This window comes from Palaemon carinicauda, chromosome 6 (genome assembly GCF_036898095.1).
Source record: "Palaemon carinicauda isolate YSFRI2023 chromosome 6, ASM3689809v2, whole genome shotgun sequence".
Classification (NCBI taxonomy): domain Eukaryota; kingdom Metazoa; phylum Arthropoda; class Malacostraca; order Decapoda; family Palaemonidae; genus Palaemon; species Palaemon carinicauda.
In genome coordinates, this window is record NC_090730.1 from 147,763,884 (window position 1) to 147,784,158 (window position 20,275).

Below are 20,275 nucleotides of genomic sequence, written 5' to 3' on the forward strand. Positions count from 1 at the left end.
TAGTCTCAGACAGTACGGCCGTAGTCCACTGCCTCAACAGGGGGGGGTCCAAATCACCCAACCTGAATCAGATCCTAGTCACTATCTTCACCTTGGCAGCCGACAAAGACTGGTTCCTGTCAGCAACTCACCTAGCAGGAGTCCAGAATGTGATAGCAGACGCATTATCCAGGACGAGCCCACTGGAATCGGAGTGGTCCCTGGACATGCACTCCTTCCGGTGGATACTCAGGCTGGTTCCAGGTCTCCAGGTAGATCTATTCGCGACCCGACTCAATCACAAACTCCCGTGTTATGTGACACCGAACCTGGACCCTCAGGCTTATGCCATGGACGCATTAACCCTGGATTGGAACCATTGGCAGAAGATCTTCTTATTCCCTCCAGTGAATCTTCTACTGAAAGTCTTGCACAAACTCCGCTCCTTCAACGGGGTAGTAGCTTTAGTGGCACCTCACTGGCCAAAGAGCAGTTGGTTTCCTCTCCTCCTCGAGTTGAAACTCCGTCCCTTCCGGATCCCATTCCCCAAACTGACCCAGGTGGTCCAAACACGGACTGTGTCAGATTCCTCAAGGATAGCCAAAACCCTAACTTTGTGGATTTCATGAAGTTTGCGGCACGTAGGGACGCAAACATCGACCCAGATAATGTCCTCTTTATAGAATCAGACAAAAGGGACTCAACGATTCGCCAATATGATTCGGCGGTTAAGAAACTAGCGGATTTCTTAAGGACTTCAGACCATTCGGTTATGACTCCTAATTTAGCCATCTCCTTCTTTAGGTCCATTTTTGACAAAGGCCTAGCAGCTAGCACTATAACCACCATTAAGTCAGCTCTGAGGAAAGTCTTCCTGGTTGGGTTTAACATTAACCTGGCGGAGTCTTATTTCTCATCTATTCCAAAAGCATGTGCTAGGCTTCGACCTTCGGTCCGTCCTCAAAAGGTCTCTTGGTCTCTAAATGATGTCCTCAAACTGGCCTCCGACACGGACAACGAATCCTGCTCTTATATCACTCTTCTTAGGAAGACTTTATTTCTAACAGCTTTGGCCTCGGGTTCCAGAATCTCAGAACTAGCAGCTCTCTCACGAAACTCAGAGAACATGGATTTCCTCCCTTCAGGTGAGGTACTTCTTTCACCAGACAGGGCGTTCCTAGCTAAGAACGAGGACCCCCAAAATAGGTGGTCCCCTTGGAAGATTATTCCTCTTCTCCAAGATACTTCTCTATGTCCGGTCACCACTCTCAGGGCCTTTTTAGCCAGGACTGCTACCCAATCGTCTGGCCCCTTGTTTATCAGAGAACAAGGAGGTACCATTTCCATACGTGGCATTAGGCAACAGATCCTATACTTCATTAAACAAGCCAATCCGGGTTCATTTCCCCATGCTCATGATATCCGATCGATAGCTACCTCCATCAACTATTTCTAGAATATGGACTTTGATAACCTTAAGAAGTACACGGGTTGGAAATCTCCTATGGTCTTCAAACGCCACTATCTAAAGAACTTACAGGCTCTTAAATATCCAACGGTTGCAGCTGGGAGCCTTATCTCTCCCCATTGATCTTTTGTTCTTCCTTTCATCCATCTCTTCTCTTCTCCCTCCTACCCGCCACTCGCACCACGACGCCGCTTCCTTGGTGGTTCGTTAGCCCTAAGTGTATTACATATTACAGTAGGTTAATATGATTGTAACTATTATTGTTTTCCCTTGTTATTAAGTTGGGATATTCTTAGCCATGTCAGTTTTGTTGCATGTTTTCCTCTGATACTCAGAGGTTTCCTTGTTATCACTATGCCCTGTGGCTAGTTTATATTTTATGCCTACTTACCTGAATTATATATGATTTTCTTTACATGGTGTTGTTTCTCTCCCCTTATTAAATTAGTAGTTATTGTTGGGCTTGGAAGGCATTCTCTGGTACATTTTCGCCCGGCGCCACAGGTTCGACCCAGAAAAGGGATTTTGACGAAGGAAAAATCTATTTCTGGGGAGAGACCTGTGGCGCCCGGCGAAACCCTTCCCCTTATTTTACACGATCCCACCCTTTCCTTTCCAAGCCATCATGGTCAATACAGAAGGATGTTGTTCAGATGGCGCTCGCGTCGTGGCGTGGGTGGTGCGGCGATGGGGATGTGTCTAGGGCCTCTGTATCGGCCCATCCCTTTGGCGAAGGAATTAACTAAATGGAAGACAACCTGTGAATAGTGGATTTCACGCGCCTTTGCTTTATACACGACACCCAAAAGGTGCTCGCGCGAGGGTTGTAACCTCAGCATTCCATGCTTTTATCTTTCTCTGGTATAATTGGAAGGTTTTTATCAGAAAAGGTATACAAGAAGGACTTTTCGCCGGGCGCCACAGGTCTCTCCCCAGAAATAGATTTTTCCTTCGTCAAAATCCCTTATTTGGCCTTACATTCCAAGTACTTTTAAGGTTTGTGTCAGAATGCAGTTGTTTTCATGGTTGATATACACCTTTATATTGCAATACAGTACTGTATAGTATTTTTTTTAATTTGGATAAGATTTTTTTTGTTTTATATGCTGTGCATGAGGAAGGCTCTTTATTAGTAAAGTGTAATCAGGTCTTGTGAGACAAAGATTTGAGTTGCAAGAATATTTTACTACACAATATTGTAATCAAGTTTGATGTGACTTAGCTGTGATATGTTTAATTCTGTTTTATTATACATGACTAAAATAGTTTTTGAGAGTTGCTACTATTTTCTGCTTTTCCTCTTGCTGCTAAGGAGCGAGCAACTAGCATATTTCAGAAGAATGTAGTTGAGGTAAGGAATAAATTTTTTCCATGGAAAATCATTGTTTTATGAGTTTTTTTTATAGTGTAGACTGACTTTGTTTTCAGTTTATACTGTAAATTTAGTGTTGTAATCTATGTTGATAAACGTTTTCTTTCGTGATATAGTACTTTGATCAGGAAATTATTAGTATTATTGTAATGATCTGGAACTAACTTGAATATATGTCTGTAAAATATGAGTGTGTAATAGTTTTGTTTGTAAAAAGATTTTTTGTTCAGTATTTTTGTGAATTGTAAATACTAGTATGTAACCGTCCCTTATGTGGTAACAGCATGTTTCTCTGTATTTGTTGAATATTATCACTACTTTGCTAGTAATTTCTATAAGGGATATCAGTTTCATTACCTTAACAAGTCTGAGCATTTGTTAACCCTCAAATGTCAAATAGCAGATTCTAATCCACTTTTACCCAAGTGTTTGGGAACTAGAGAGCAACATGGTGAATATTCCAGTAGAAATTCAAGGTATCCAAATTTAATTCATTGCTATTATTTAATCTCCTTAATTCTGTATCACCTTTTCAGTAATTTTCAGTGACCATAGGCTGTTTATAAGTAAGGCAAATAAAATTTTGCTCACATTCTCCTCAACTTCATATTAATAATGTCCATCTCCAGTCTACTGATTCTGAGTCAGTCCTCCCTCAAATTCTTTCTTAATACACCTTTAAGACATTGCTTCATTGCTCTTCATACGCCATCTAAAATTGCTAGTTTTTAATGTGTGATTTTTGACTTTTGAGAGCATACCATACTGAGATCCAGTAACTTAGAGAAGTTTAGTGTTTCCATGTTGCTTTCTCCAAGTTTCTGTTTTTCCACTCCCCTTTCTCTTGTATAAGCATTTTGGTACTAAGGTTTGTTTATTTTTTAAATGCAGAGAGGGATTTATATTCATACCAGGAGTTGAAATTTTGTTTGTTTGGAATATTGCATTTAAATTTAGGGTGCTTGTTTGATTGCTTTCATAATAAAATTGAATTAAAGGCAATTCATAGGATCTATAAGTACTGGTTTGACCATGGGTCTGTTGGGTATAAGGAAAGAATCCGCCCTTTTCTTGGGTATGTATCCTTGCGTCAACCACCAGACCACTATTTGCCACGTTTGTGTAGAAATCCGCAATCTTTAGATATACTTTGGTGACTGTTTCCCTCTTCCTTATTCAGTTTCTCTTTCTTGTACCATCTTCTATTCCCTGAGGTAAGTCTTTCCTTTCCTTCCATTTCAAGCCCCACTCTTCCTATCCCTTTTTGTTTAATTTTCATGAGGCCAAGACCAGGTAAAGCCTTAAGGTTACCTGCCCCATAAATCATAACAATCTGAAAAAAATATTTAATATGTGTGATACATTTGCTGAACAGTGTATTTCAAGAATCAACATCAAATTGTTCTTCATTGTATAAGGGAATGAAGTTGAATTCTGTCAACTGTAAGATTAATTTTGCTACCTGTAAAAAGTTGATCATTTATACATTAATTGTCAAATTAAACTATCAACAATAATAGCAAAGTTATGATAAAAATCATAATAATAATGATATTTAAGGAAGGGTTCTTCTGTATATTCAAGAAAAATTATGTGCAATATAAATAGGTAAAGGATATTTGTCACAATTATTTATCGCACTTTATGTCTGGGACAAATAATTTTTTCAAAGGTATATGAATTTATATGATTGTTAGTTTCTAAACAAAAAACAAATACAGGAAAGTTACATAGCAAACTAAGAGAGAGATTTGGGTTTTTAAGGCTAATAGTGTAGGATGGTTAATTACTGATATGTAAATGTTCTTGCTGTTTAGTAGAATGGAAAGGTGAAACGTAAATAGTACAATTATCTAATTATCTTTTATCTTGTAAGGAGTTGTCAATTCCACTGTGTCTTACTACTTTTGCAGTACTGTATATAATACTAAAGATTCTTTTACATGTATATTTCTTTTACCTTTTATTTTTCATACATGCCTTCTGGTTCCTAAATATTTGGCTGTCTAAGTGATTTAACTTTGCTTACTCCCATTCTATCTTCCTATTTTAGGACATATGTTCCAAGCAAACCTGATAAGAGTTTAAAAGTGGGATTTATTAGTCTAATTTTACTACTGTTATAATAAAATTTTACTCTTCCCATACCCCCAAGACCCCAGGCACCTTTTTGATGAGTGGGGCCCCATTAGAGAGTAACCACTTTACTTACAATAGATGCGGTTTATAGCGTGGATCTTATTATTTGCACTTAATGAAATTAGCTAAGCTTTCAGTTTTTTTCCTGCTATATTTATCCTATTCTTCAGTCACAATTAACCTTTCATTGCCAATACAACAATGTAGCTGAAAATAAATGTATTATTCAAAGAATGTGAAGGAGGGTGAAGAATGATGGCATGCCAATTCACCCATGAAATTGAAGTTGCTGTTTTATTCTAGCAGAGTTAAAGAATACTTCAAACCTTGCCCTAAATACTGAGTACCTCTGTATTGATTAGTCTCCCCAACCTTAGTGATGGGCTATGTAGCCCATAATTTATAATTCATTATCATAAATACTTGGTATGATCTTGACAGACAGATGATCCATGATGTACTGAGGATAAGGTATATTTCTAGGAAGTTCTCTCAAAAGAGATAACAATTGTGAGAGGGAAATCATCCTCATAAATACTTGGTATGATATTGACAAACTGAATAGCTATGAGGTACTGAGGATAAGGTATACTTCTAGGAAGTTCTCTCAAAAGGGTTACCGAGTATGACAGGGAAATTCAGTGCTAATTTCTATAATTTTTGTTTTGCTATTTGTTAAGTATTTTCACTTGGGTTCTTTTTGTGTTACTCCATCAGTAGCGTATTCTTTAAATATTATCTTTTATAAATGCTGGCTTTCTGTTCCCTAAGTTTACTGAGGCAATAATTCAGGTAAAAAAGGCATCAGTTGTATGCCTGAGTCATTTACTTTATACTGTTTTATTAGAAGGCTAAGAGAACTTAAATATCTTCTTTTTTTTTTCAGGTGTGCAAACATGTATCAGGCCGAGAGCATGTTGTAATACAAACAAACTCACCTGAATTGGAAGACTGGGGTCGTCTTCTATATTCCCCTGATTGCATGTTGGAAGGCGTTGAAGTACTCTTGGACTTTGATGGGAACTCAAGAGATAAACATGAGTCGTTCTTCACATCAATGTCATTTAATGAAAGTGTAAAAAGTGTGAAGCTGACTTGTGTCGTTGGTGGAGATTTTGGGGAAACAGAGGTAACTCTAATTTTGTGTTATTTCTATATACTACTTTAGTTAATGAAATTAGTGTTCTACTTTTTTATTTTAAAGTTCTGTGGAAGCCACAAGCTTTTATGATAAAAAATTTTATTTAAGTTTTAGTAATTTTACAATTCCCAAAGCTCACTTGATTTTCAGTAGAAGTAATTTTGGTGTTAATGGTTGTGGTGACTAGAATTTTTACTTCTTTACATTACTATCATGTATTTTACAATTTAATATTCTGGCATTAAATTGTGCACTTTCCACCCAATTTCCCATCTGATTCAGATTTTGATTATTTTCTTGGCCCTCATATTGGTTGTCCGTCATCTTGTTAATTCCATATTTTCTACTCTTGTGAGGAAATGATCCTCTCCTTCTTTCATCAAATGCCCAAACTATCTCAGGCTTTTAAGTTATCTGCCTGTTTTCTTTTTAAATAACAGTGTCCGCAATTTTTAGAAAGATATTGGCTTTTTACACCTCTCAACAATTAGTTCCTCTATCTCTAACTGCTTCACACAGGTTGTTTCTTCTCATTTCTTCATTTTTTCTTTTACTGGCTTTATTATCTAAGGTAACATAAGAGTTTTGCAGCTTCTAAGGACTGTCTGTAGTCATAACCATGGTCATTCTCTCCATTCTCATGACTATTTACTCTTATAAATTTTGGCCATCATAAGATCCTTTTTCAAATCATGTGTTGCATAAGCACCTTTTGATATTCAAATATTTTGTTGAGGTTGATTTTCAGTCCTATTCTCTATTCCATGTTTTATTCTTTTCAGCATTTTAAAAAAATTCGTTAATTCTTTTGTTACCATATCATTTGTTCCAAAGTTCTATTTCTACACACATTTTTAGGTACTGCTGTTATGTGATTAAAAGCAAAGGACTGACTCTTGAAGACCAACTTTCATGATACTCAGGTCACTGTTATCACTTCAGATCTGGGGTCATGATTAAACCAGTAATTTGCTCAATAAGTCTATCCAGTACCCTTTGCTTATGTAATCCTATCAAATTACTCTTGGCACTCTTTCATATAACTTCTCATGTACTATGAATACTGTACATTTTCTTTTTTTTATTCTGCGTCTTTTCTGTAATTGCATAGTTTTAAAGACTGTCTTTGTTGTTTAGTATCTTTGTATAAAGCCATGTTATTAGCACTTGATTTTAATAATCTTGTATACTTTCATAGTTTGCCCTAATAGACTAACTTTTCAATACATTTCAGTGTATATCAATGAATCAATTCTTGGTCCACCTCATCATATGCCACATGTTTCCTAGTCATCCTAAAAATAATGTTGAATTCCTATCCTCGTTGTCCTGAGACATGATTTTATATATTACTGACCATTTTTCATATTCTTTTACTTTATTATTTCTTTATTTCTATGGTTTTATTGTTATGATTTTTTCTTCATCATCCTTTCCATTACTAACTTTATTGTACGAGAAATAATTTGCCTTGCATAACAGTGCAATCCTTATTTCACTATATTCTTTAGCTTATCAACTTCTTTATGGGTATGTCACCTAGGAAAAATTCTGGGTTTATCACATCCTCACATCCAATTTTTTTGGTTCCAATATGCCCAATAGGTACTGTACTCTAAATTTGTTGTTCTCTTCATTCATTTTATTGTAGATGCTCATCCAAAACTGTAACACATTCTGTCTCAGTATCAGTAATGTATGATTGCTGCTCATTTTGTATGATTTTTTAGCTTTTTTTGTTGTCAGTTTAAAAGATGTTTATTAATCTTCATTTCATATCATGTGACAGTTTATTTCATGTGAGTATACATCCTTTTCTTATCTGTACTAACATTATCTTCCTGAAAGTATTGCAAGTTATCACTCATTAAGATTTGTGTTTTTACCATTTATTTGTGATGAAATTATTTGTTAGGATACAGTACTTGATATTTCTAAGATTAGTTTAATCTGCAAATCAAGTAGTTGTCATAGAACATGTCATGCATCAAACCCTTACTTTTTTCTTATCAGGTTAGAAGACTTGTGTCATACGTGAGAGCTGTGCTTACAAAAAGGCGACTTGAATCTTTTGAAATCCAAGTGACTTCTTTGGATGAGGCTACAGCTGAAATTCTAAGTCCAGTTGTAGACATGATCTGTGATACGTTGCCTGAGCTAGCTCAGGCACTTAATAAGCTTGTAGTTGCCTTGGAATTAGATGGAGAACAGGTATGCTGTTTTTTGTTGTAAATATTATACAATATTTGTAAATTGGGCTTGTACCAAAGGCCAAAATTTAGCAATAAATTTGAAAAACAATCTTTTGTTTAACCTTGTTGAACTGAATTAGTGAAATTTCATATTGTTAATATACATAAATGGCCATTTTACATAAAGTCTATATTTTTTAAACTTGTAGATTTACTTTGTTATTGTAAGTCATAAATGTTTACAATTGCTCAAGGGACATTTACTTGTGTTAGTGCTTATTGATTTTTTTTTTTTTCATATATTTAAAGGAAAATATGATAATAGGGAAATTGCAGCACTAGAGTTAAAATCTGTATCAGGTTAAGCATCTTATGCTTTTTTATTCTTTTGCAGGTTGTACAATTATGTGAAGTCTTGAAAATGGCCCCCCAAGTCCGCATACTTCACCTTCCTCATTTAGCTTGTGGCCTAGATGGTTTGAAAGCTGTTGCATCACTGGTGGAAAATAATCCACTAGTTTCACTCAATTTAGCAGGCTCCCTCAGCTCTGGAACTCCTGTAAGATTTTTTTGTATTTGTTAATTTTGAATATTAGTGTATGATTGGCTGTATGTATTATTTGCTGTTTATGAAATACATTTTACTTTATATGCTTTAGCATTTATAGTAGAAAATGTGTACATGTGCATGTTGGAGAGGATTTTTTTTTTTTTTTTTTTTTTTTTTTTTTTTTTTTTTTTTTTTTTTTTTTTTTTTTGTATACACTCCTCCTTATAGGTAAAGATAGATTAACCCGTCGCCAATTTAGAAGCATGTACTGTAATACTCTTTTACATGAATACATGTAGTACTTTTAATTATGTTTTACTAATGTAATTTATACTGGAATATGCTCATGAATATATGGTGTTTTATTTAATTGATGAATCTATCCCGAAAGGATTGCATATAGAACATCTTAAAAGAAAAAACTATTATCTTATAAGGTGGATGAACGTTCAACTGGCACAGGAGCAAGCACACCATCACCAACAAGAGAAGACGCTCCAGCACCACTGTCATTTTGGAGCTTTACAGATGCACAAGGCAATACCAGATCAGTTTTCAATTCTCTCCCTCGCTCTTTCTACCAATCTTTGCCTAGAAGAGGGCGCTTACATTCACTGTCTGCGGAAAAACGAAATTCAGATACAACCCTTCTTCAAAAGACATCATTCCCACCCCCTGCTTGCAGTCCATTGGTTCATGCAAATGGATTTCATGAGGTTAGTAGATTAGAATTACACTTCATCAATACTTACAATTCACACCGTGAAGTTGCACCTATTTGCATTTTGCTTTAATCTTTCCAGTTTCTTGAACTTTATTTTGCTCTAATTCCCACTTCCTATCTGAGAACAAATATTCAGCCACACCCTTTGAATCTAGTAATGGTAACAAACTGAATATGATAATAGATATTAGGAATATATTAAACCCTAGTGTTTATTATAAGTGTAATAAAAAAGCAGTCATAATTAAGTACAGTATAATAGTACCAGTAATTTTTGTCTGATAAACTGCTCTAGAATGAAAAAAGAATTTTTGTACAGTACTTGTACTATAAGAAAGATTTTTGTATTATATACAGTATTGTATTTACAGCTCTCACACTCATACAGACACTTGATCACATGCACATACAGTACACACACACATGTATTTATATATATATATATATATATATATATATATATATATATATATATATATATATATATATATATATATATGTGTGTGTGTGTGTGTGTGTGTGAATATATATACAGTATATATATATATATATATATATATATATATATATATATATATATATATATATATATATATATACATATATATATATATATATATATATATATATATATATATATATATATATATATATATATATATAGCTGTATATATATATATATATATATATATATATATATATATATATATATATATATATATATATTTATTTATTTATTTATTTATTTATTTATTTATTTATTTATCTATATACACACACACACTAATCCCTCAGTTATTGTTGGTGTTAGTTCCAGACCCCCCCAAGATAGCTGAAAAACTGCTGAATAAATGCTGTAAGAAATACACAGCATGTTCTATTAATTTTGTTAAATATTAGTATTTCTTTATTGTCTTTATAAAGTTAAGCTTTTATATAACCCTCCCAACACTCTTATAACCCATTATACACTCTTAGACACATCTTTACATATATACAGTGCATACAGCATAGGAAAAAATTAAAATCTGAACACTCATCATTGAAGATATGTAAACTCCATTCTAACTAGGGCCTTATTATGGGAAGTTACCACCCTTTTTATTGTCTTGTTAAATGTGACATTTGCCATTGTCCATAGATTCTTTTGGTCTATCTTGATGTAACAAACAGTAGATTTATTGATGCCCTATTGTTGGCTACATCTGCATAGCATCTCCCTTCCTTAAGCATGTCAAGGAGTTTCATATTATCTACCATAGTAAGCATTTTCCTCAGACACTTGTGTTCACTGCCAGAAATCTTTGAAGGTGGAGAACATTTAGCTGGTATTGTAGGGTTTGAGACCAATTCACGACCTTTGTATAAAATGTTTAAAAATACACCACACAACTTAGATACAGATGCAGAGCAATGACGTGTACAAGGTAGAAGTAAACTGGTCAGTGAAAAATACTTGGAGGTGATCCTGTGGTCCAACAGTTGATCAGTCCCCAGAATACTGATCAGTGTTTTATGATTAGTTGTGATAAAATGATAATTTTTCAATATTAAACTTAGCCGGTGATTATATAAGCTGCAGCTCTGCTGCCCGACAGAAAAACTCTACGCTCGAAATCCGCCAGCGATCGCTATGCAGGTAGGGGGTGTACTTCAACAGCGCCATCTGTCGAGCAGGTACTCAGTACTCAATGTAAACACAGAACTCAATTTTCTCTCTGTCGTGCCACCGGCAAGACCTACTAAATTCGCTGTTGCTTACTGGATTGGTTTTCACATATTTTGGTGAAGTACACATTTCTAGTTTTGAGCTTTCGCTTTGCAGACGTTATCTTCAATACATCCTTGCATTCTTTTGTTGATTTTGGATTATTTGTTGACGACTTTGGATAGATTTTGAATTCCCCTTTGACTAATTCAAAATGGCTGACCCTTCTCAAGTCCCTAAGTTCAGGAAATGTAATGCTAGGGACTGTTCAAGGCGTCTTCCGAAGGCCTCTATCGATCCTCACACCGTTTGTTCCAATTGTCGGGATAAGACCTGTCAATTGGAAGATCGATGTGAGGAATGCGTTGGGCTTTCGGAATTCGATTTCATCGAATTCCAGAAATACACACGTAGGCTAGAGAGAGATAGAGTCAGGAGAAGTTCATCTCGCTCCGTTGAATTTTCCTCTCCTCATGCCCCACAACCTATTCCTTCCCCTGTAGTGGTTGCTCCTGATCCCCCTTCTAGCACTCAACAACCTTCGATGGCAGATATGATGCGTGCCATCCAGGCTCTGGGTGAGAGAGTCGAGTCATTGGCGAGTGATCGTAACCAACTCATGGCAGACGTCAAGGAGTTGAAGTGTAAGAGTGCAGTGGGTAGTGACAAAGTGAGTGGTAGTGTTGTGGAAAGTGTTGTAGATAGTGTTGCGCTTGAGGCTTCGTCTGTTCGTGCCTGTCGTCCTCCCAGTCCGGGACCTCTTGCAAGCTCCCAAGCCCAGGGGAGAAGCAATGTCGTACGACCAAAGGGTTCGAGAGGCTTTAATCAGCGAACAGACGTTCCCTCCGTGGTTTCGGGCGTATCTAACCAAGATCGCCCCACCCACACGAAGACGAGAGAGCCCATTTATTCCTCGTCTGCAGAAGAGGTTTCTCGGAAGAAACCATGGACCAAGGTCTCGCGGCCTCTTAAGCGCAAGTCGGTCCCTTCCGCGCAAGTCCAACGGCCCAGTTGTAGCCACTGGGTCAGTTCGGACTCGCTGCAGTCTTCCGATGACTGTTCACCTCCTAAGAGAGGCAAAGCGGTACCGCATCAGGCAGTAACACCATCTGTTGCCGCACCTGCTACTGTAGACCCTAAGTGGTCTTTGCTGCAGACCATGCAGGCACAGTTAACGTCATTGATGCAGGACTTTCGTGCGGAGAAGGTTGACGCTGCACCAACCTCTAGCCTACAACCACACACGGTTGTGCGTCCAGTGGACGCTGAGGCTACCTTCTCCCGCACTCCAGCTGTGAGAGTCCCGCCACTCATGCGTTCCAGTGTACCCTGCCAGCCGCATGTTGACGTTCAGCGACGCACGGAACCTTCCGTTGACGTTCGCGAGTTACAACAACAACCTAAGTTGTTTTGTTTTGACGCGGTGCGTCAACCTCCGCAACCCAGTGTGGATACCTCTACTCGCCCACAGCAGACTAGACAGTCTGGAGTAGACGCTTTGCGTCCCCGCGCTGCTATGGTTGTTGTCAGTTCACAGACTGGGCAACAGTTCCATGACGTTGCGTCCGGTTCAGTCACGCGTGCACCCGTGCTGCCGGACTCAGCTGACCAGCCGATCCCTACTCCTTTGCCGCTTCCTCCTCAGTTTTCAGATGATGGACTCTCTGATGATGACGACGCTGCACACATTGACGACCCGCATACGGACATCGACGAACCCAAGACCACGCAATCCTCCTTGGACTTTAGGAAAGTTCTTGCACTGTTCAGGGAGATGTATCCTGATCAGTTTGTATCTGCGGCCCCATGCTCGCCTCCATCTGAGTTCGCTTTAGGCACGCAGTCATCCGCGCCTGCCTTTACGAAACTCGTCCTCGCCCGCTCGTCTAAGAGAGCTTTACGAGTGTTGGGAGAATGGATGCAGTCCAAAAAGAACCTTGGGAAGACAGCATTTACGTTTCCCCCTGCGAGACTCTCTTCCAGATCGAGCGTCTGGTATGCCACGGGAGAAGTTCTTGGCTTGGGAGTTCCTGCCTCTGCCCAGGGCGACTTCTCAAGTCTAGTAGACTCTCCCCGCAGGCTAGCCATGAGACGCTCTAAGATATGTTGGTCTCCTTCAGATTTAGACCATCTGTTGAAAGGAGTGTTCAGAGCCTTCGAGGTTTTTAACTTTTTGGATTGGTGTTTGGGAGCGTTGAGCAGGAAGATCTCCCCTTCGGACAAGGAAACTTCCTTGCTCATTATGTCCTGTATGGACAAGGCCATACGTGACGGATCCAGTGAGCTTGCGGCTTCGTTCGTTTCCGGGGTCCTCAAGAAACGGGAAAACCTTTGCTCGTTCCTGTCAGCGGGAGTAACACCGTGTCAGAGATCGGAACTTCTTTTTGCTCCTCTCTCAAAGTGCCTCTTCCCAGAGGAATTGATAAAGGAGATTGCTACCTCCTTGATTCAGAAGGACACCCATGACCTGGTTGCGTCCTCTGCCCGCAAAGCCACCCCTTTGCCTACCGTATCTAGACCCAGGATGGACACTCCAGCGTCCAGATTCATTCCGCCCTTTCGTGGCAGAGCCTCCAGCAGAGGAGGTGCTCGTGCCGAAGGGAGACGTGGGAAGAAGAAAGGTACCAAGTCCTTTAAAGGCAGAGTCTGACTGCCACCTTCTTCAGACAGCAGTGGGAGCCAGACTCAAGAACTTCTGGCAGATCTGGGAGAAAAGGGGCGCAGATGCGCAATCTGTGAAGTTGCTAAGAGAAGGGTACAAGATCCCGTTTGTCCGCAAACCCCCTCTAGCAACGTCTCCCATCGATCTCTCTCCCAGGTACAAAGAGGAAGACAAGAGGCTAGCCTTGAAGCAGGAAGTGTCTCTCTTGCTACAAAAGGGAGCTGTAGTCAAAGTCCGGGACCATCAATACCCGGGCTTCTACAACCGTCTCTTCTTAGTGGTAAAGAAGACAGGAGGGTGGAGGCCGGTGCTAGACGTCAGTGCGCTGAATGTCTTTGTCACAAAGCAGACGTTCGCCATGGAGACCACAAAGTCAGTTCTAGCAGCGGTCAGAAAGGAAGACTGGATGGTCTCTTTAGACCTAAGGGACGCATACTTTCACGTCCCCATCCACCCAGAATCCCAACCTTTTCTGAGATTCATTTACGACAAGGTTGTCTACCAATTTCAAGCCCTGTGCTTTGGCCTAAGCACGGCTCCTCTTGTATTTACGAGGCTGATGAGGAATATTGCCAAATTCCTGCATTTAGCGGATATCAGAGCCTCCCTCTATTTGGACGACTGGCTTCTAAGAGCGTCTTCCAGTCGTCGCTGTCTGGAGAATCTAAAGTGGACTCTAGATCTGATCAAGGAATTGGGTCTCCTGGTCAATATGGAAAAGTCCCAACTGGTCCCATCCCAAACTATAGTGTACTTAGGGATGGAGATTCACAGTCAAGCTTTTCGGGCTTTTCCGTCGGCCCCCAGAACAAGTCAAGCCCAGGTATGCATCCAGAACATGCTAAAGAAGAAACGATGTTCAGTCAGACAGTGGATGAGTCTGATAGGGACGCTATCATCCCTGGAACAGTTCGTTTCGTTAGGGAGACTACACCTCCGTCCCCTTCAATTTCATCTAGCTGTTTACTGGAAAAATGACAAGACGCTAGAAGCGGTCTCGATCCCCATTTCCGAGAAGATGAAGTCAGCACTGACTTGGTGGAAGGACAGTATCAACCTCAGCGAGGGTCTGCCCCTGGCTGTTCAGACCCCCAACCACGTTCTCTTCTCGGACGCATCGGACACGGGCTGGGGTGCGACACTAGACGGTCGGGAATGCTCGGGAACGTGGAACTCGAATCAAAGAACGTTACATATCAACTGCAAGGAGCTACTGGCAGTTCATCTGGCCTTGAAAAGCTTCAAGTCCCTCCTTCAAGGCAAAGTGGTGGAGGTGAACTCAGACAACACCACGGCCTTGGCGTACATCTCCAAGCAAGGAGGGACCCATTCTATGACGTTGTACGAGATCGCAAGGGACCTCCTCACCTGGTCAAGAGATCTAAACCTTTCGCTAGTAACGAGGTTCATACAAGGCAATATGAATGTTATGGCGGATTGCCTAAAGTCGGAAGGGTCAAATCATCCCAACAGAATGGACCCTACACTAGGATGTGTGCAAGAGACCATGGGCCACTTGGGGCCAACCTACCATAGATCTCTTCGCAACCTCGATGACCAAGAGGCTCCCAATATATTGCTCACCGATCCCGGACCCAGCAGCAGTTCTTATAGATGCCTTTCTACTGGATTGGTCACATCTAGACCTTTATGCATTCCCCCCGTTCAAGATTGTCAACAAGGTACTGCAGAAGTTCGCCTCTCACGAAGGGACAAGGTTGACGTTGGTTGCTCCCCTCTGGCCCGCGAGAGAATGGTTCACCGAGGTACTTCAATGGCTGGTGGACGTTCCCAGAACTCTTCCTCTAAGAGTGGACCTTCTACGTCAGCCACACGTAAAGAAGGTACACCCAGACCTCCACGCTCTTCGTCTGACTGCCTTCAGACTATCGAAAGACTATCTAGAGCTAGAGCCTTTTCGAAGGAGGCAGCCAGGGCGATTGCTAGAGCGAGGAGGACATCCACTCTTAGAGTCTACCAGTCGAAGTGGGAAGTCTTCCGAAATTGGTGCAAGTCGGTATCAGTATCCTCAACCAGTACCTCTGTAACCCAAATAGCTGACTTCCTATTATACCTGAGGAAAGAAAGATCCCTTTCAGCTCCCACTATCAAAGGTTACAGAAGCATGTTGGCAACAGTCTTCCGTCACAGAGGCTTAGATCTTTCCAACAACAAAGATCTACAGGACCTCCTTAAGTCTTTTGAGACCACGAAGGAGCGTCTTTTGGCTACACCTGGATGGAATTTAGACGTGGTACTAAGATTCCTGATGTCAGAAAGGTTCGAGCCACTACAATCAGCCTCCTTTAAAGATCTCACTTTAAAGACTCTTTTCCTGGTTTGCTTAGCCACAGCTAAAAGAGTCAGTGAGATTCACGCCTTCAGCAGGAACATCGGATTTTCATCTGAAACGGCTACATGTTCTTTACAGCTTGGTTTTCTAGCCAAAAACGAGCTACCTTCTCGCCCTTGGCCGAAATCGTTCGACATTCCAAGCCTTTCAAATATGGTTGGAAATGAACTAGAAAGAGTCTTATGCCCTGTTAGAGCTCTTAAGTTCTATTTAAGACGAACTAAATCTTTACGAGGACAGTCAGAAGCTTTATGGTGTTCTATTAAGAAACCTTCTTTACCTATGTCAAAGAATGCAGTTTCCTATTATATCAGACTGTTGATACGAGAAGCTCATTCCCATCTGAATGAAGAAGACCATGCTGTGCTGAAGGTAAAGACACATGAAGTTAGAGCTGTCGCTACTTCAGTGGCTTTTAAACAAAATAGATCTCTGCAGAGTATAATGGACGCAACCTATTGGAGAAGCAAGTCAGTGTTCGCGTCTTTTTATCTTAAAGATGTCCAGTCTCTTTACGAGAACTGCTACACCCTGGGACCATTCGTAGCAGCGAGTGCAGTAGTGGGTGAGGGCTCAACCACTACATTCCCCTAATTCCATAACCTTTTTTAATCTTTCTCTTGAAATGTTTTTTATTGTTGTTTTTTTGGGTTGTCCGGAAGGCTAAGAAGCCTTTCGCATCCTGGTTGATTTGGCGGGTGGTCAAATTCTTTTCTTGAGAAGCGCCTAGATTAGAGGTTTTGATGAGGTCCTGTAGTATGGGTTGCAACCCTTGATACTTCATCTCCTAGGAGTCGCTCAGCATCCTAAGAGGATCGCGAGGCTCAGTAAGGAAGACGTACTTAAAAAAGGCAGAGTAATTGTTCAAGTCGACTTCCTTACCAGGTACTTATTTATTTTATGTTTGTTATTTTGAATAACTGCTAAAATGAAATACGAAATCCTTAGCTCATAATAATGTAAACAATTAATGCTGGTCTCTACCCACCCCCCTGGGTGTGAATCAGCTTATATAATCACCGGCTAAGTTTAATATTGAAAAATGTTATTTTTATAATAAAATAAATTTTTGAATATACTTACCCGGTGATTATATATTAAAGGACCCTCCCTTCCTCCCCAATAGAGACCCAGTGGACCAAGGAGAAAATTGAGTTCTGTGTTTACATTGAGTACTGAGTACCTGCTCGACAGATGGCGCTGTTGAAGTACACCCCCTACCTGCATAGCGATCGCTGGCGGATTTCGAGCGTAGAGTTTTTCTGTCGGGCAGCAGAGCTGCAGCTTATATAATCACCGGGTAAGTATATTCAAAAATTTATTTTATTATAAAAATAACATATTAGTTATGTTCAACTCTACTGAACATCTATTTATCATATTTGTAATAGATTTGGAACAAAATATACCCATCGTTTAAACCAGGTACCAGTTTACACATATTTTATTATTTATCCAAAATGGGGTTGACTGCAGGGAATAAACAATACTATGGTCATGGCTCATTTGATATTTCTATTGGATTGTAGATGAACCTCTCTCCCATGCTGAAAAGTTTCCCAACCTAAGCTATTTTATAAACCTAAATAGAGGAATTATCAGTAATGTGTTTTAATTTTCCTGTATACATTGACCCATTAACTCTAACTTGTTAGGGATTCATGTCCTTGCAAGGGTTGTCTATGAACATACGTACTGTACACACTAAACTCCTAAATAGTCCTTTTCTGAGGAATTTTGATACATTTAAAAACTGACACAGCTCATGCGATTTACAATACTATTCATTAAATGCTATTAAAGTGGAATTATATTTTTTGACATTTATTATCAAGTCTTTTTATTAATTTTCTTGTTCTCTTTCTCCAAAGATTTTTTCAGCATTCCGGAACCCCGCATCTCGAGTGTGTCATCTAAACATCAGTAAATGTACCCTAGGAGCTGAGGATCTTGTTTGTTTAGGGGAAACTGTTCGCTTCACCAAGTGTCTCTCATCATTGCGTATGGAAGGTCTTTCAAGATTAGCGGAAATAATTCCAGTGCTTATAGCTTTGCAGGTACAATATATAGCAATTATGAATTGTATTTTGTGAAAGCATTAATTTTGTATTTTGATTTTAGTTTTTGTCCCTAATGTTCTTTCTGCAATTTGTTTTTCATGCTTAGTTCCTTCACTTTAAATATTTTCCTAATACATACCATAAGCAGAATGTGAGATTTTCTGTAAATAGATAATCCTCTTTTATCATGTTTCATTAGCTATAGTTGTGATTAACTTTTTTTCTTAGATGTCTTTATTTTTATTAGGAAATTCTAGAATGGCATATGCACCCTTCACCATGTAGGGCCCTATTTTAAACTTGAAAATTTTATTCAATATTATGGAAATACTTATATGAGTCCAGTGAATGGTCTTAACATTTACAGTACAACTTCCATTCAACCAAAAGAATATTGCTTTAATATGATTTACTAATTGCAATTGTGTGTTAACTTTGTTTGATTTATTTTTTAAATGCTTTAATTACTTACAGTAAATGTATTCATGAACTATATATTTTCTTAGATACTGCAGGGTTAGCTATTTATGTTTTGTTACTTTTTATTCCTGTTGGCTATGTAAGCATTCAATTTAGAGCCTCCTGATTGAACACTGAACAGTATTTTTCTTTCAGGAAAACACTACCTTGCAATTACTTGACTTAACATCACCTCATATCCTTCTTGGCGATGCAGCACTACAAGTTACTTTGAATGCTCTTGCCAAAAACAAATCATTAAGATTCCTTGTTTTGAATGGCTGGACTATTCAAGTTGAGGTAAATACTTTAATTAAATTTTGTTTATAATATTTGGTCCAACTGTGTTCTCTATGGCCTGTTACGGCCCTTCCCTTTGATGAAGGAATTATCTAAATGGAAGACAGCCTGTGAATAGTGGTTTTCACACGCCCCTGTTGTATACACGACACCCACAAGGTGCTCGCGCGAGGGTAGTAACCTCTGCATTCCATGCTTTTATCTTTCTCTGGTATATTTGGAAGATTTATATCAGAAAAGTGTAAAGAAGGACTTCTTTCACCGGGCGTCACAGGTCTCTTCCCAGAAATAGATTTTTTCTTCGTCAAAATCCCTTTATTCAAAACTGCTTGGAAACAGTACAGTATTATAAATGTTGCATAATAAAGATAGAGAGTTATATTTTCTATATTATAGTTTGTGTATAGTTTGGAGTTGATATGATTTCAATTAGGATATTGTATGGTTAGAACTTAATATTCTATGGTTCAAAATCTGGGAATTTGATTAAGGGGGTCAAGTCCCTGGAATTCCATTAAGTTATATTTATAGTTATTTTTTGACAATTATTTAATACCAAATATAGCTCAGGCCTTGATAGAAAAACAAAGCCCTTGTAATATTACCCAAGACTTGAAAATTTACTTTTGTAACAGTATCAATATCAACTTACTCTTTCCTGTTATATAATTGAGTATACTGTTTTTCAATATTAATCTTACCCGATAATCATGTAGCTGTCAACTCTGTTGCCCGACAGAAATCTACGGTCGGGATACGCCAGCGATCGCTATTCAGGTGGGGGTGTACACAACAGCGCCATCTGTGGTCAGGTACTCTAGTACTTCTTGTCAACACCACCTCAATTTTTCCTCTGTCGTGCCTCCGGCTAGACCTACATGGATACGCTGTTGATTCTGGAGTTATTGCTCACGATTTGGTGATGTATTTGCTCTAGAGTTTAGCCTTCGCTATTCAGGAAGCTATATCATTAGCTTAGCAAGTTTTTGGAATTAATTTGATTTAATTTTTTATTTAATTTTGGTACGAAGAGAGTATGAACTCTCTTTCACTTTTAAATGGCCGACCCTTCCCTTAGACGGAAGTGTTGGTGTTGAAGAGAGTATAGACTCTCTTAATTTTGCTTAACAAAGTTATAGATTTATTTTATATCTCTCCGCCTTTTATA

The 20,275-nt window shown here is 39.0% G+C and overlaps 1 protein-coding gene across 6 annotated transcripts in view; it reads left to right on the forward strand.

The window, feature by feature from the left end:
- Positions 1-20,275, forward strand: part of LOC137642705 (uncharacterized) — a 359,826-nt gene that overhangs the window by 316,027 nt on the left and 23,524 nt on the right. For 4 of the 6 annotated variants that reach the window (XM_068375499.1, XM_068375503.1, XM_068375502.1 and 1 more), the window contains 7 exons: positions 2,760-2,798; positions 5,845-6,087; positions 8,113-8,310; positions 8,686-8,850; positions 9,279-9,557; positions 18,160-18,345; positions 18,964-19,107. In XM_068375499.1, the coding sequence (XP_068231600.1) occupies positions 2,760-2,798; positions 5,845-6,087; positions 8,113-8,310; positions 8,686-8,850; positions 9,279-9,557; positions 18,160-18,345; positions 18,964-19,107 (1,254 nt within the window). The remainder of the gene's footprint in view (positions 1-2,759; positions 2,799-5,844; positions 6,088-8,112; positions 8,311-8,685; positions 8,851-9,278; positions 9,558-18,159; positions 18,346-18,963; positions 19,108-20,275) is intronic. The other 2 variants (XM_068375504.1, XM_068375505.1) reach the window with 1 other exon arrangement.